This window comes from Mugil cephalus, chromosome 7 (assembly GCF_022458985.1).
Source record: "Mugil cephalus isolate CIBA_MC_2020 chromosome 7, CIBA_Mcephalus_1.1, whole genome shotgun sequence".
Taxonomy (NCBI): Eukaryota; Metazoa; Chordata; class Actinopteri; order Mugiliformes; family Mugilidae; genus Mugil; species Mugil cephalus.
Genome location: NC_061776.1, coordinates 14,054,956 through 14,072,775, shown reverse-complemented (window position 1 = coordinate 14,072,775; position 17,820 = coordinate 14,054,956). Strand labels below are relative to the sequence as shown.

Below are 17,820 nucleotides of genomic sequence, written 5' to 3'. Positions count from 1 at the left end.
GCCACCTTAATTATTATCGATATTGGTATCGGTACTATCGATACCGCCCTGTATTTACTTGGATCGATATCAAATAAAGCGGTATCACATTTATGAAACACATACCCCTAACCTTCCGAGTGCGCATGCGCAACAAGTTTTTTCCTCCAGTTAGCTTAAACCGCGGAGCTAGCAAACGCCGGCAAAACTCAACTTCACGAAAATTAATTAGAGAAACAGATTTTCTTGCGCGACTCTGCGTGGGCATACGCACGCAAACAACAGCAGCATCATACGCGATTATTGTTATTATTATTATCAGTATTATCATTGCTGTCTCCATGTCCTCCAGGAAGGTAAGAATCTGCAAAGTGCCAGTTAACTTCGTTAGCCGATTAGCTTTAGCAGCCTGTGTTAAACAACCCACAGCCGAGAGAGGTTTCCTTCATATTATAATTATTATTAACGTGCAGTTTGTAACCCAGTTCTTAAAGGTGAACTCTGGAGAGGTCATCAGGAAAAGCAGCATCCGGGCTAACTGTGTGAAGGCATCATAACCAACCTTTAATGAGTATAAACGCTTCTTGGTATTTATTTATTGCAGCGTAAGAAGTACTCCAAGGACATTAAGTGTGTTTTCTTCCCGGATGATGTGGAAAATAGTCTCCAAAAAGTGCCGAAGGAGACGTCAGCACTTTCATCCGCGTCCTCCGCAAAGAGTTGGAAGAAGTGCGGGGACAGTTTTCTGGACACGCCGGTGATAAAGGTGGTTGTTAAAGACGCGATGGACACTTGTTACACCAATCACATATGTGCACACCTGTTTGCTCAAAACTTTGTTCATGTTTTGTTGATGCTTTTATTGCAGAGCCTCCAGTCATCGGGGAGGAAGTTGTCTGCAGTGAGACGGCTGTCTCAGTCTCTTGGTCCAGGTATACCTGTCTGACCTGCAGCTCAGGGACATTAATGATGACTTAATTATGTTATATCATCACTAACATCAGTGGATAAGCAACTTTAAGTGGACTACAGCTAATACTGATACACCTGTACTCTAACAAGTCAAAATGTCTGCTGTGCAATGTTAATATTTTCATGAATAATCTTTTACTGGGTAAATTCTTCGGGCTTTCACCGTTTATTATCTTAGTGCTTTTACTGTCACAGCTTTTCACCCTTCTAAGTTATAATATCGATACACTCTGCAGTCCATCTCATCCAAGACCATCTCGATTGGGTTTAGGTCAGGTTACCTGGTGCAGTACTCCATCACTCTCCTACCTGGTCAAATAGTCCTTACACAGCTGGGAGGTGGGTTTGGGGTCATTGTCCTCTTGAAAAATAAATGATAAACTAACACAAACCAGATGGCATGTTGCTGCGGGATGCTGTGGTGGCCGTTTTTTTTTATTTTATTTTATTTAAATACACGATTTAACCAGAATAGGTTCTTCCTTATTTAAATCTGCAATGCTGTATCTTTGCTATATCTTTGAAAAGAAGAGGAGCAGCTTGTCTAGACAGTAGTTGATATGTTAGGCCTGTTTATATGTCACAAAGTGAAGCATTGCATTTTGAAATTGATTCCAAAATTGAAGCGTTAAAATTTTTTAAATAATACTCTCGTTTAGACAGATTCGTGTAATGATGTTGCTGTTGTTTCCTAGTGCAGACCGGTGCCCGTCACTGTAACGAGGACCCGGTGCATATCGCATGGAGCTCCAGTGACTCTGAACGGTCTGACGATGAGTCGAGAGTCGTTGCACAACAGGAGCAGCAGCAGCAGCCTCAGAAACCAGGGAGGCTCTCGGCTCCCATTCAGTCTTACACCAGAGCTCTGCACATGCTCAGCTCCGATAAAGGTAAAATATGAAGTTTGGTAGCTTATTTTGGACTTCATACTGAACTTCTTATTATGTTAGGTTTGGCCGACCTTCCTTTTTAAGTCTTGTTTTTACACTTAAGTTTTGGAATGAATTAAACAAGATTCAAAATGTTAATTGGTGAGGTTTATAAAGAGACAGTAGGTTGATTTTATTTCCTGTGGACAGTCAGACAAGCAGTTTCCAAACTTGATGCTAAGCTAAGCTGAATCAACTTTTGTTTCATGAAAACGGCTGAAATTATCTATTTGTTTCTCCGTCAGACAACTCTCCGGTCATAGACACAGACAGTGATCTGGATGAGTCTGAGGACGGTGTTGAAAAGGACAGCGGGCAACAAATCTCAGACTGTGAATCTGACTCCTGCGATGAAGAGCAAAGGGAGGTTCCTCTTAAGTCTGCAAATGTGAGTAAACCACCTTTATTCTAATCATCAGCGATGCAAGGTTGGTATTAGAGGCACAGTGATCGTTAGCAGGAGAGCACAACTGTATCAATGATGGCCGCATTTCCCCCGTAGTGCATGCAAGTACATGTTCATGCGTTTCGAGGACAACAAATTAATCTCATCATGGCACCATGAATGTTTCTCTGCTCTAACTTTTCAAAAAGGTAAACATCTGTCTTGACAAAGCAGAATTGTCAAGGCTGTAATTCGATCGGTGGACACTAGGTGGTGCTATATGCCTCCTTAAGATCTTGCCGTCTGATTTCGACCAGTGCATTTCCCACAATGTTTCTAATTAACAGTTGACCGCCAGTGCCTGCAGTTATCTGAGGAGTATACATAACTAAGATAAGTGTCAGTACTTTTCCTGGACCCCACTGAGACATGCTCAGTACCGTCCGTTAAACCTGATGAGCTTCGCTTGTAGCTATAGCTCAAACTGCATGAAACCAGTGTGTTTCAGAGTGAATTGATATTTATACTAGTTTTTGTTGATTTTTGTCCCCCTTTTATTTTGATTGTATGTGAAGTCTTCATACCACTAGATGGAGTATCGTGCTTGTGCTCTGATGTCCTGAGAAGGCCTGAAGGCCTCAAACCAGTTCTGAACCTTTCCAGCACTTTCTAGATTCAGGTTACGTCCTGTCAAAGTTCACAAGCTGACTTGGCAATAAAACACTGGCTCGACATGGAGGGAGAAGCTGACACTTACCTTATCCAAAGCAGCTTTTATTGGCATTGTTAACATACTTTTTTTTTTAGTATTTGCAGGATGACAGCTTCACACTCCGAAACTGAAATATGCAAAGAATTAAATTGTTTCCGTTTGTGTTATTCATAGAGCATTTTGTGGAGCTGCTTCACAGTCTTGGAATGTGCTCCCTTTAAATATTTTTAGGTCGGCGACACTGGAAGCCGTCACCTTTATTCCAGGGAAATACTAAGAATGATGAAAAATTAATCTATTACAGATGGCACACTGGCGTTTTTTACGAACGCTTTTCTCCTGCGGTTTTATTATCGGCCGAGTGAGTCCTTTGTGGACCCTCCCGTGTGCTCTTGAGATCTGGATTGACTGTTCCTTCTCAGAAGTCATTCAGAAGCTGTGTTTGTTAAAGGCAGGTCTGGCATGGATAGAATGTACAAGGAGTGGTCAAGGTGTTGTACTCAGGTTCAAGACTGCACATGGCATTCAGTCCTACGTGTAATTTATCAGCTACATGTGTCAAAATTACTGTCATGTGGTTATAAAAGGATAGCGGTTTATAAAAAAAAAAAAAAAAAAAAAAATTTGAACAGGTTGACCCAGATTATTAGGTACACTAGAGAAAATGAATGCTTCTAATATAACACTCACAAAATCTTAGCTTTATGAAGGTTATGGTATTCAGCGTTTGTTTAGAATAACCAAGAGAGCTGTTGATTCAACTGTGTTGTTGTTTTGGAGACTCTGGTTTGTGGTGCTATTGAATCGGATTGCACCGATGCATGTTTGTATTATTTTGACATCCCCACTTTAATCCGTGGGCTGGGCTAAATAACAGAAACACTTGTGTTGAGTGTTTAACAGCACCTCAAGCTACATCCTCCACAGTGATCATACAGCTGAATCACCACCTTCCGTGTGTTGTTTCGGCTCAAACTCAACGTTACAACAGTCGTGGAGGGGGATTTGATGGGCGACTGTTTTCGTTTTTACTCCTGTGCCCAATGAATTTGCGAGTGAGCAACTCACTTTGGCGCTTTTTATATGAAGTGATGAAACTCTTGAGTTTAGAGGCTGTACGTCAAGAGGAAGCTTGTCGACAGATTAACATAACTCCCGCAGACCCAGCTACTTCCTCTTGTCACAGTTTAATTTGCTGCTATCAGCTCTCTGGGGTCAAACAAGATTTAAGATTATGAGGCTAGAGGCTTGTGGTCAGAACCCTCCTAGAATGACACAGTCATGAGGGTCATATTTGTCATATATATAATTCCACTGAAACGCATGCATGTGGCTGTTTTGACAGGTTGAGTAGTGCATAATTGGTGTTAGAAATGGCCCTTTTAGTGTTTGAAATTAGCACGCGAACACTTGAAAGGTGATAAAATTAGAATAACAGAATGTCCAAATGCGACCGGACTTTTTTTATTTTTCTGCCCGGAAAGCCTGCTCACACACTTCGAGCAGTAAATCAGACCGGATCTAACAGGATGCGGAGTGGGAAGATCCCAATCCAAGGCACAGTTCAGTTCAGATAAATGCATGGCTGACTCACTGATATTCGTCTGCCAGATTTCTGTGTTATTGTACTAGCTGCTGAAAGTGGCCAGGCGGAGCTGTGCAGGCGACTGTTGCGTTTCGAGGCCGGAGAGGATGGCCACTTCCCAAACGAAGTGCGTTGCTCGGCCCGACCTCCTTAACGTGAACTTTTTTAAAGGGTCGACAGCCTCCGCCGGCATCGGACCTAGAGCGGGACTATAAACATTATTTTACTACTGTTTGTTCAGGAAAAGCAGCGAGCGGACGAGGCAGCGTAAAGCTGTGTACTTACAATGCTTTCAGTGCTGGGTGAAAACATTTTTGAGCCGGGGCCAGGAACATAGTGTTCCTTTTTCTCTGTAGCTGGTTAGAGTGTGACGTCTGCTGGCATGCTGCCTAGCAGGGTCAAGTTGATTCAAATAAGAGAGCACATTGGCTGACGGAGCCTGGAATGCTGATCGTGTCCGCACATGACAGGAACTCAGGTTTCTCGTGGATTTTTCCATGAGAACTGATTCCTTCAGGTGTAGTGAACGGTGAGACAGCAAAAAAAAAAGATTGTTTTGTTACCGTATCTTGTGGATTAATCAGGATGACAGTGTGTCAGTGTACCATATCCACCCACCCTATTATTAAGTTCCTTGATTATATTTAATCTATGATGACTCATTATTAATTTGCCGATGGCTGAATCATTTTAATTATTCTTGATAAACAGTAGCATTTTGACACTTTAATGCGTTAATTAACAATAAAACTTATACGTTCCCACTGTCAATTTAAACGTTATTCCCTCTGTTCCCAGGTGAAAGAGCTGGAGATCTCAGGTTATGTGTCTGACAGGGAGGATATTGGCAGCACGGTGTCCTCGAGCAGACTGGACTCTGAGATCTTCCCGCTCCAAACTGGCGAGGGCAGCAAAAGGTCAGTGAGTGACTGGGTGAGATCTGCCCAGGCGGTGCTGCAGACGCCTGAGAAAGCAGCTGACAGGAAGTTCAAGACTCCGGAAGACTCAGGCAAAAAGAAAAGGAAGTTCCAAAGGTTTGAATTAAGGTCTTAAAAGTTTTATGTCGGGTTGTTGTTTTTTTTTTTTTTTTCCCTCAATACATATTCAGATCCCAGTCTAATATTAAGGACTTGTGTGTGACTCATAAAGATTCGCAAGGTTCAATTCGATACTGTGTAATAAATATAGATGTGTAGAGATAGTTTGCACATCTTCCAACTTTAATCTGTCTCTTCTAAAACGTTTAGGCCTCGAATTTGTAGCTTACGTCTTGTTATTTAAAAAAAGGAAGATGATAAATTCAAAGGTTTTACAGATTGACATCGGATGTTTCCAATTAAGATCCATTTAAATGGGAAAATATAGTGAAACCCAGCCCTACTAATATTAGAGTTCTCTTAAAACTGTTTCACAGATGTTTTATATCAGAAAAAGTAGATTAAATAATAGTCATATGACAAAATACGCCTCCATCCTCATTATAACATAACAAATGTCATAAAGGCAGAATGGTGTATTAGTTTAAACCAAGTTTTCTTAATGAAACAGCAACTGAGTGCGTAATATGTGTCATAGTGCATTGCTTCAAAGGGTAAACAGAGTAAGAAGACATATTTCTTGGTGCCAGGTGATAGTCAGCCTTTGGTGGAAATGTTTCCACAGCAGAACCGACGATGAAAGGGACACCTGGTGTCATAATGTGGGTGCTAAATGTCGTTTGCCATCTCCAAGCCCCCCAAATCTGACAGATGGCTATCTATAATCTTTGACAGCTCGTTGTTTGCATCAGAAAATCTTTTATTTCCCTTTGAAATAAACAATCGAGCATGTGCGTTGGATAGATTGTGTCTGTGTGAGGTTATCACATTACATCATCTAGCTCCGTGTGTGTCGTTTTCGCAGTGGAGGTCTGGCAGAGAGGCTGAATCGACTCCAGTGCAGGCAGAGGTCAGCGATCAGCTTCTGGAGGCACCAGTCCTCCTCTGATGCCTCAGCGGCAGCAACATCAGGTGACCACGCGCAAGAGCCTCTGCGTGCGCCGGATCGCACCTCGGCTCGTCTCTGAATCATGGTTTTTAAGTTTAACAATGAACTTTGATTTGTGAGTGGGATGGAGCTCGTCTCTGAGCAGCACACGTGTGACTGTACGGAGAGGCCACACTGAGGAAGTGCTAGCTGTAGGTTGATCACTGTGGCTCTGAACTGTGAACTCAATTTGTGGGTGACAGGAAACTGCTTGCCTAGTTCTCTTTTTTTTTTTTCTTTTTTCCTTTTCCGTGGTGTACCAAACCACTTGTGTTTTCTTGTTGTTTAGCATCTATCTCCTTATAATAGGACACAAGCAGCGACTCAAAGGTGACGGTTGATTGTGGAAAAAAGACGACGCCCACTCCATCCAGCTTAAGAGTTTGTGGTCAGCCCGATGGTTTGATTAACGTGAAGACGTGAACGGAGGCTTGAAGCAGTGTAATGGTTTACTCTCACTTGACCTAATTTCCAAGCCTTTGTACAGAACGTTCTACCAGATGGCTCATATTAAGATTCTTCTTTTTTTTTTTTTAATATAAAACATTTAATTTACAGTATGTCATAAAACTGTCACACTGCCTGCTTAACAATAACAACAATGTCACCCAACAAGATGATGCTGTTAAAAGACACCTGTTTATCTTCTCATGTTGCTACGAGATGTAAGCTCGCATACGCACATGTTGGACATTGTGAGCCGTTTACAAACATATTGCTCACATGTCTCGGTTTTTCACCTCCTCATTATTTTGCAGTTTGGGACCTGCAGGCGCAGAGCGCGAGTGAAGCGCGTACCATTCACGTTTAGACAAATGCATGTTAAAAACTTAATAGCTCTCTAGCGACGTCCTTGATGTGATTTACTCTTATCATATTAAAACTCCCCCTCTGGCCGTTTACTTACACAGACAATGAAGTGCATTGACTCTGCCCTCGCATGCTGCAGTTTTCACATTTCAAGTTTACACAAAAAGAAATTCGCCTGCAGCCAAGTTGCTTTCTTATCTCCGTCTGATTTATAGCTGCAGGGCATTTGCTCATCTTTACTATCTTTGCGAGATTTATTGTTCGGGGGCCAAAAGCACAGTCAGCATTGTGGCGAAATACCAAACATTTGTACAGTCGCCCAGTGGGATTTGCTGCGTCTCACGTCCCGCCTGAGTCAGTTCGACTTCGCAGTTATGCAGCGCGAATTGTTCTAATGCTAAAAGTGGATTACTCTCGTAATGAATAATGAGTCCCACGCAGAGCCGAGAGTACGGCCTGTACGCGGGCACGCACTCAACATCTGTGTTGTTGTTGCTCTGCTCTCCAGTGGACAGGCCCGGCGCGCTGGTGCTGGAGGTGCTGGGGGTTACCGAGGAGTGCGGCGTGCAACTGGCGCGCTGCGAGCGCCGCGGCCCCCCCGGAGACGACGGCCGCCGCCGGCGCGGTGACCCCGTCCCCGAGGAGAGGGCTCGTGCGTTGGTGCTGTTCAACAGAGAGGTGGCGGCCCAGCTGATTCCTGCACCCAGAGATATCATCTGCATATACCCACCATGGTGAGAAGATGCAGAGCATGCCACATGTTTCACGTCCCTCTCACCGCAGATATAGGTTTTTTTTGTTTTTTTTTTCTTGGCCTTCTGTGTGCAGAAAGATGTATGGGGTTTGACAGAGAAGATTTTTATCTGCTGCAGAGGGAAAGTGTCTCTGTGAGAGTTTATTCCACTGCGTGTGGGTGGGGGGTAATTGTGCCGTGCTGTGAGCAGCCATAAACAGCACACAGCACATCAAGGTGCAGGTGAGCGGCTACACCTTGAGGCCTTGTGTGCTGCATTAACCCCGCAATAAGCGCATTATGTTTCCCGGTGCCGCTTCATAATAAAAGCATCCCGTTTGCCGCCAGTGGAAAGCTTTTAATTTTAAGGATCAACAGCAGCTTAACGCTAAAAAAAAAGTGTCAAATAATACCGGCTTCCTAATGCATGAACGGAGACACAATAGTGAGAATAAACTCCAACCCGCAGACTTTCAGGTGGAATCCTGAAAGCATTAAGAGCTTAACATGGAGAGACTTTGCAGACGGAGGTGCCTATCTAGTCATCGCCACAACTAAGGCGCTGTAGACAGGGGAGGAGACCGACACAGTTGTCTGTGCAGCGCGGCTCGAAGAAGCTTAAAGCAGGCTAGCGCGGGCTAGTGGAAAAAACCCATAAGGCATGTAGACACAGGCGAACTTCATGACGTCACGAGTAGTTGCTGCAAGAAGCCACTGACAGAAGTGTGGTGTAAACATAAAAACTCCAGTGCACCGTTTGACCCTTTTGGAGAAAAACCTATTCACAAATATACGTTTGCTTACGTTTTTCCTGTGCCTCCAGGGAGACTTTTAACCGAAAGTCACATGTTTGCGCTTGCGTATGGATGCACACGTGGTTTCATTTTTCCCGCTCCAGGGGCAATTACGGCGGCGTTAGCTGCAGAAAATCACGACATTGGGAGATAAATTAACACGGAGCATGACATCGGAGAAATTTGTTGCAGTTTGAGTTTAATTTGCTTATTATTTCAGGCTGTTAGTGCCACATGTCAAAATAATAAACGGAACAACCTATCATCAGAAGCCTAATAATATTTACTTTATATTTATATAAAAATGCAGAATTTCTATTTGAAAAGCTGGAAATAATGAGCACTCGAAATGACAGCTAAGCTCTGAGTAAGAACACGTTATTTAAGCACGTCTGAAATAGCCCTGGAAATGGGCAGCGTCACACGTTTCCTGAGTGAAGTTGGTCAGTGAAACCGTTTCTTGGATTTCCCTGTTCTCGCTTGTTTTTTTTCCCCCTTCTTCTTCTTTTCTAAATCATCTCTTGGCTGACGATCAAAAACTGCACAAAAAAGACACTGTTACAGGCAATTACACAATGCACGTCTCACACACACATCGTGCAGGACAAAGAGTAACAGGATCTTGCAAAATAATGCTGAGGAGGCATTCTGGAGAGACGGAATACTACACACGAAACCTCGGTCCTCGCTGGTTAATTAGTGCGTTTCTAAGTGTGAAAACTTTGCAATAATAAGCGCTGAAGGCCCAGATGTGAAGAACAAACCCTCACATGCGAAGGCGAGAGGGAGGGAGTGGGGGGTGTTTTGGGGATTGTTTTGGAGTTGGAGCGAGGCAGCAGTTGACTCCAGCTGTTGGGAGTTTGAGTTGAGTGTGCGCTGGAATATCCAGGCTGGCGGAAGCGCAGGGGCCTCCTCAGCGCTCTGACGTCACAAACAGCTCCAGGGAATGCTTCGCATTCCTCTTCCTGGCAGTAGTTAGGTCATTTCCAGCAAGCCGGGGAAAAAACACAGTAGGATTATTTTCTGGAGCATTTGGGAGTAGAGAGTGGAGGGAGCCAGAGGGCTGAGATTGAAAACACATGGCGGTTTGAAAGTATCTCTGAGTTTAGCACCTCTCTGTGCTTCTCTGCACCGTTCCCTGAAATCACAAGACGAGAGAGGAGCCCACCAAACACACCCCGTTTACGCTTTCAAAGAACTCATTTTCACGTCGGTTTCATCCTAGAGCCTTCCCTATGCAAATTACTCGGATAAGTTTGCACAGGATCTGGTTTGCATTTAATACATTAAATATTGTGCGTCAATAAAACGGCCCAAAGCAGTCACAACCAAGAAGAGGTGATGACGAGCTCCGTGTTCTCGGGAGAGTTATTCATCTGTGGATAGCCTGGAGTGCTGAATGACCGAATTTGGAGGATGGGCACGTCCGGTAAAATTCCTCTTATCAGTTTCCTGTGTGACACTCAAAGGGTTAACCTCCCACATACCCCGTGCACGAGTGCGTTGACTCCGCCCACCTCCCACGCCTTGTTGTGAGTGGGCCGAGAAGCGAGCGGAAATACCTGCAGGGATTATTCACTCGCGAGCTGTGACGCCAGCAGCCCGGGCCACTCCTTAACCCGGCTACCTGTCGGATGATGACAGCTGCCCACTCACCTGTTCACAATAGGGTGACACTTCCGGTGTGGGTGTTGTGCTAGTTTCTCGTGAACAGTACGTTCTGGCCTGTTGAGATCACCGAGTGGTTTTTTACTGATTAATGATCTCTGTGGAGATGTTGCTCTGATAACCATCGCTATCGCGTTTTTATATCTGAATATGCTTCTTATGAGTCTGTGAGAAAGGTTGGTCTTAATTCTGGAAAAAGAAAACAGAAAGAATTCAGTTTCAGCGTTCAAGATTTTTACTAAATTATTAAACTATATTTAAAGTAACAATTACTCAAACAAAAGTGTTAGAAACAGAGTCAGTGTCAGAATGAATGTGTTTTGTGTAGACGTGTAGGCACTGCTGTAATGTTACACCTGGTTAAAGAGGGACATATTATAACTGCTTTACTCCCTGTTAATGTATAACACAGCGTTATGCGTTAAATGTACTGAAGTAACTTTCCTTCCTCCTCCACTGATTTAAATTGTCGCATTTTCAAGGTTTAGACGGTTACAGATGTTGAATGTCGTGGTGAGTTCAGTTCCCGAACCCGGTTTCTTTTGTACAGTAAGTACGTGTTTAGGAATAGAGTAGAGTAAACCCAGTGAACTTCATCTCTTTGCAGGCGAACGCTTTCAGCTGTCGTGTTACTCTCAGCACACACGCTTCAGCCAAGTCTTCTCTCCTTCCATGAGATTTCTTTATTTATTACCTTTTCCCAACTCATGCTATGGCGCAATTGTGAATACTTAAAGATTTTGCAAAAGCACTGCAATTCCATTTTATATGTACACGGATAAGCAGCCATAACATTATGACCACTAGACTAATATTGTGTGAGGGCTGTTTTACCCGTTGACTGTATGTACGATGGACAAACCCACCGTGACGTCACCCACTAGGTTCCGAACCTCGAAAGTGAAGCCCGAAGTGGCCATGGTGGATGAACTTTCCTTCACCCACACGCGGATATTCCAAATATGGACGCGGGTGGTTGTGTTGGGGCGGAGCTAAAAGCAGCCTGGACGTCGAGACCCGCCCACCCGAGTCTCTGCTACTTATTAGCTCAGGTTACCGCCGGTCTCTCAGTGCGTCAACGCCCTTAAGTTTAAAAGTTTAAACCTTAATACCAAATAAACAAATGAGTTACAGTTGTTGTGAATAGTGAAATAAGCTATTGAGACCAAAATCATTTTTTTGTACCAGGCTGTAAACATGTTTAATAATAATGCTGTAGAGTTGGGCTTTTTAACATGGGGGACTATGGGGATTTGCCCCCTTTTGCTCCCCGCTACTCGATGAACTGCAGCTTTTTGCGCTCCCCCATGGGCTTCATCGATCAGACCTGGAGGTCGCCGCCTGCTTTTACCACCAAAACAGCTCTGGCAGGTCAACGTATGAACTGCACTGAGCCTCTGCAGGTGCGCTGTGATAACTGGCACCAAGACATTAGCAGCAGATGTTTTTAAGTCCTGCAAGTTGCAAGGAGGAGCCTCCAAGGATCAGACTTGTTTGTCCAGTGCATCACTCAGACGCTCGCCCGCATTGAAATTGTGTGAATTTCAACACCTTGAACCTGTTTTGTTGTTTTTGTGTTCTCTGTTGTGTTTCTAAACTATTTTATTTTTCTAAGTGGCGTTGTGTATTATCCCGCTGATAGAGGCCGTGGAAATCAGATTTTGGAACAACGTTCAAGTTGGACCCAAGTTCTTCCCTATGGTCAAAGCGTAACACAGCCTCCATCGGCTCTCCTTATCCCCACACACCCGTCTGTCTATCCACACGATAAAGAAGTATGGAAATTCACTAGATCGCCCTGACTGGTCACACATTCATATAAGTACCAGTGTTAACTTCTGATGATTTCAGACCACACAGGCCAGCCATCACTTCACAGTTTGACCCTTGTCAAAGTTCCTCAAATCCTTCCACTTCCCCATTCTTCCCGTTTTCACCCTCAGCATCGAGGACTAAATGTTCCGTCGCTTCCTAATGTATCTCATCCAACGATAAGTTTTGTTTACTGTTATTCTCCTCACCTGTCCGTGGTCATAAGGTTGTGGCGGATCAATGTATGTTTACTACTATGCAGTGAGTGCGTGTTACTGCACCAGCATGGTAAAGTGAAAACAGATAATATTGTTGTCTTGCTTCACTACTTACAGGGGGATAAAAACAATGCCTGGAATTGTATGAAACAGCATGACCGTAAATAATAGGCTTCATTTGTCTCGTTTTCTCTCTTCGAAATGTTTTGTTAATTGTAAGAAAATATATTTGATTCAGATTAATATTGTTGGTAAAGGTCATCTTACATTTGTGGAGATATTATTCCAGTTTTTATTTATTGATACAAAAGGGTGAAATACCTTTTACTAAATTATTAAACCCTTTTATACAGATAAATAAATGACCTTAAAATCAACAATGTACTAAAAACTGAACTTAATAACCTTTTAATCAGGTCACATTTGATTGCACGTCAAGCTGGCAGCTGTTTGTGTACTAAATATTTTCCCACCATTTTTATTGTTCTTCCAAACATTTATCTTCCCACTTATCTTTGTCTCTGGTTCAACTATCACCAGCAGGTTTGCGACGAGCTGCGACTTGCGCGGCAGTTCCAGTCACTACTCTTGGCTCTGAGTCAGTGACAAGCCATCACCGCACTGTTATCCTTGTTACATGTGGAAGAAATTAAGTCATAACTCAAGCTCACCACAAGCAGCGTGCTGTAAAGGTACCTGGCCGCTATTCAACGCCTTTTTGTCAGGCTCACCGCCACTCAGGTGTGCGTTATTAGCCTCTTTGAGCCAAAATACTAGAGCAGAAATGTTTTGCTACGGTTTTTAAGGTGAGGTCCAGCATCTCTGGCACAGAAACACGCGTGAAATACATGCTGGTAAAAGTCAGATTAAAGATTAGCGCTTTAAGACGCACATTTGATTTTGGTGTCGAGCGCGTTTTTCCGTAGATGACGTCACGTTTGGAAAGTGTTTTGAATCGGGCTGCGACGGCAAGCCCTCTGTGAGCAACAATTACATGGAAAATGCATCTTTCACCTCGGTTGAAAGAGGACACACGCATCCGTTCTTCACTTGCCTCGGAGGAGGTGAACATATTTGAACTTGTACTTTGTGCTGGGTGGTGCACAGCGAGCAGACCTGTGGAGGTGGCTGGTACCTTATCTGAGTTTGACATTCAAACAGTCTCGAGCTGTCAGCCCCCCTACGTTTATGCAACAGCCTATTCCATATATTTTTAAATCAGAGCATCTGTTATCACAGCGATCACAACCGAAGAGGCTCAGCGTTGCCCAAGATTTTACACATGGTTAATGTCATGGTGAATTCAAGTGCCGAACCCAGTTCTTTTGTGCAGCGAGAGCGCGTCTTAAACTAATGAGCTCCATCTCTTTGCAGGCAGAGTCTTTCTATGGAGGGCGTCAGCTGTCCTGTTATTCTCAACACACATTTCAGCCAGAAAGTCTCCTCTGGGCCCAAGCAGGCCGCCCCGAGAAGCCGGCGCACGCCGTATTGTTTGGGCAAAACATTCGGACTGCTGGACTTGAGCAGGAGCGCAGACGAGAACAATGGCAAACAGGTGTGTGCGCCTCAGCATCAATAGAAATGAAGCGCCTTACACCTAATTCCCCCGCGTTAACTTATTTAGGTCACAGGACACAACGAACCTGTCGAACTCCCTTTTGAGAGACACAAAAAAAAATGTCACCGCTCCAAGATGAGCACACAATGACACCACTGCTATGTTGTGTGTTCAAAGGTTTGGCTGCTGGCCACAGGTATCTACCGGGTTTAGTTAAGCTGAATAAAAACAAAACGTTAGCAGGCTTGTGTCAGTATTAATATTTAATGAGCGGCAGGTGCAACTTTGCGGACTGCGTGTTTGTTTTTTTGCACTGGGTTAATCACACTCACTTTATAATAATCTCAAAACCCCAAGAACAACAAATAGTCCCGGCGAAGCGTCAAGTCCTTATCAATCAAGTACACAAGTACACTGAGTTGTTTGATTTCTGCTGCTCTCAGCCGTATCGTACCAAAATGTAATTTTCCAAAAGAGGCAGGTTTCAGATGCTGGGTAAAAACCTGTCCGTGTGGCTGTACTGTACCTTCTGCGGGGATTTTAGTTTTTTGTTTATCTAAAAGGATGCAGGCTACAGTGGGATTGACCACATTATTTATGATGTACACTGTAAAAACTGCATTACTGGAAAGAAGCAAAATATTATTATATTCAATCAAATCATCTTGTATTAAGAAAACAAAAACTGGGTTCAAAAAATGGGTTGAGTTTTTTTGCTTGACAAAAAGAATCTTAAAATAAGCTCAAAGTTCTCAACGTAATTTAAGCTTCTCACGCATGATTTATCATTTATCTGCATTTTTGTTTTGTTTTATTAAGCAATTTTTTTGCCATTTCTTCTGCTTTATGGATTTAGAAATAAATGCTTTAATCAATAAAATTATCAATAGAGTATCAGAAAAATTTTATTTAGTAAAGGAACCAAATTAAGCAATTCTGTGTTTCCTCTTTTAAAACTATTATTTTTAATATATTGTCTGATAAAACAAACACAAATTGACACGTCGCATTGAAGGTTGCGTCTCTGCTGCTTTTCTCTTGCAGAACGCTGCTGCTGATGCTCTGCGCGGGTTCGAGGGTTCGGGCGTTTTGACGAGACGCTGCGTCTCCCTCCTGGAGGCCATCGAAGGGCTCGGCCAGGCTGGCGCCGTGGAGCAGGACGTGGAGGTGGTTGTCCAGAGAGTGTACTCCATCCCCGTGGCTTCCTGCTCCCCTATGTCCGTCCTCAAACCGCGAGTCCCCCTCAGGTCCTCCGCAGCTCCGCCTCCTGCAGAGAAAGGCAAAACCAGGTACTGGCTGATAATCGTCAGAAACCAGCGAGGCTTCTGGTTTTGTCGCTTGTTTTCCAAAAGGGAAATAAATCGGTCTTTATCTGGTGTGCATGCTCTGCCCTGATATAAATTGTTCTTTTTGTTAAAATTGCATGCTGGTTTCCCCCTGCTCTCTGGCCATGCATGCTTCTCCTCTGTGGCACAACGTGTCTCAGTGGTGGAGCTATTGTTCACGGCGCAGCAGGCCTCACAAAGTGCTCTCGCTGTCTCCAGCCATATGGCATTGCTTGACAAAGGACACAAACATTTCTAATTGAATCCAGCCCCTCTGTGAGCGATTCTCACCAATTCTCAGGAAAGACAGCGTGATGTTTTCAGAATCACGTACTTGAGGGGGCGGAACAGGTTTGCAGCAGCTCTAAAGAAAACCTCAATTATTGTTTATTGAGTAGCGCCAAAAACATACAAATATGTGGAATTAGGTCACTTTTGTTTCACGGATGCTTTTTTTTATACTTTGTTCTAATTCAGGGAGTAATTGATAGAATATCTTTACCATTTAACCTTGGTTGCGTTCATGTTCACAGGGCAACTGAGACAAAACTCTGACACGCCCTCTAGACTACGCACAGGTTTTAGATTGAAAAATTGGATTTCACAGAATCAGGATGTAAATTAATCCGAAATTTAGCATCAGCAGCGAAATTGCATTAATTGCGTGTTTAATTACTGGTGTTCTGCATGAAACATCTAGGTTACATGTTAAAAAAAAAAAAAAAAAAAACACTTGAGAACTGCTGCTGCCAGACACCTCAGGAGTGATCGTGTATATTGTTATAAAGTTAATCTTATCAGGTCAGTGAGTAACCTGTGTTCTCACTGCAGACCGATCGCTCCGGTTCATTTGTTCAAGAACAAAGTGCAATTGTGTGTTCACACCAGCCCAAACAAACTGACTTGACGGGGAACCACTCATGGTTTCAGATAAACAAACTAGATGTGAAACCACCCTATGCTTTGATTTGTTCTGCAGATTTTTCGGTAGTCATTTCTGTATTTTTGTTTTTTATTGTTTCTTGGGTTAGTTGCTGATTCTTGGACGTGATAGTGTAGGTACTTTTTGGATCTAATCTTTCTGGGGACTCTCAGATCAGAGGGTAACTACCCACTGGGGCCTCCAGTCCCCCGAGAACGTCATGCCATCAAAAGAAACGTCTTCCAATTTGAATTCACGTCCTCAGTTAATAGTAATGCCCAAGTGACTATAAGCAGACTGGTAAAGCTTTGACTGTTCGTCCCATTTCTCCTCGGTTTGTTCCATTTTTTTAATGACAAACGCTAAGAGGCGTTGTTAACACAGCTACCTTTATTTCTGGCGTTTCCTGTGTTCAAGCGTGTGTTTCAACCAACTTACACCGATCAGCCACAACATTACGACCACAGACGGGAGAAGTAAATAACATTCATCTTGTCACACTTCAGCGTTTGGATCTGGCGTTCATGTGGATGTTACTTAGACATATACCACCCACCTAGACCAGACTAGACATAGCAAAGCCTTTATGGCGGCCGTCCCCCACAGGATGAAGCCAGACACACAAACGGTTTAGAAGCAACTTAGAAGCAACTAAAAAACATGGAGAAGAGCACAAGGTGTTGACCCGGCCTCCACATTCACCACATCCCAAACTGATCAAGTATCTGTGTGACGATGATGCACAGAGACCCCTCCCTTCAAAAGCCACCGCTAACAACACCGTGTCACCAGACACCACAGGACGTCCATGTCCGCTCTCTGATGAGTCACTGTTTTGAACTGTTTTGGAGGCACAAGAGAGACGTACACAAAATTAGCAAGGTGCTCATGATGCTAAGCCTGATTGGTGTATATCCTTAAAAGTTTATAAAAGTTTTTAGGAAAACTTTTAAGGACTTCCCTGCAGTGCGGGCACACGTTAAAAAAAGGGGGTTTTCTCTAATAGTTATTAGAAAATAATGAATGTGGTCTTAAGTAAAATAAATGAACACTGAATCCAAATTACATAATAATAATAATAACGTGCTGAAAGGTGCTAAAAATCTTCCATTTCTCTCTCGATTAGCAACTGTGACAGATGTCTCGCATAAAAAGCAGTTGTATAATCCAGTGTTACCACAAGACAATTGATTATCGCAGCTTTTAATGTCTGAAAGTGTTAGTTTTATTTCAATTTAAAAACTATCGTAACGTAAACCATCCTAGCATTACAGACATAACTTTGGGGTTTATTGTAGGAGTCTTGTTTAATGAATCAGAACTTGAAGCAAATCCAGCGAGCATGACCTTCGGTTGCCTGGCCCTCCTCAGGCGTGTTGTTTTTGTTCTTTGC

General features: G+C 43.4%; 1 protein-coding gene across 3 annotated transcripts in view; it reads left to right on the top strand.

The window, feature by feature from the left end:
- Positions 1–49: 49 nt before the first annotated feature.
- The window catches only part of spidr (scaffold protein involved in DNA repair), a 34,945-nt gene continuing 17,174 nt past the window's right edge, over positions 50–17,820 (top strand). The window contains exons 1-10 of one of the 3 annotated variants that reach the window (XM_047588995.1): positions 50–335; positions 584–745; positions 848–911; positions 1,647–1,841; positions 2,126–2,268; positions 5,361–5,596; positions 6,465–6,571; positions 7,906–8,131; positions 13,997–14,177; positions 15,225–15,469. In XM_047588995.1, the coding sequence (XP_047444951.1) occupies positions 93–335; positions 584–745; positions 848–911; positions 1,647–1,841; positions 2,126–2,268; positions 5,361–5,596; positions 6,465–6,571; positions 7,906–8,131; positions 13,997–14,177; positions 15,225–15,469 (1,802 nt within the window). In that variant the 5' untranslated portion in view covers positions 50–92. The remainder of the gene's footprint in view (positions 336–583; positions 746–847; positions 912–1,646; positions 1,842–2,125; positions 2,269–5,360; positions 5,597–6,464; positions 6,572–7,905; positions 8,132–13,996; positions 14,178–15,224; positions 15,470–17,820) is intronic. The other 2 variants (XM_047588994.1, XM_047588993.1) reach the window with 2 other exon arrangements.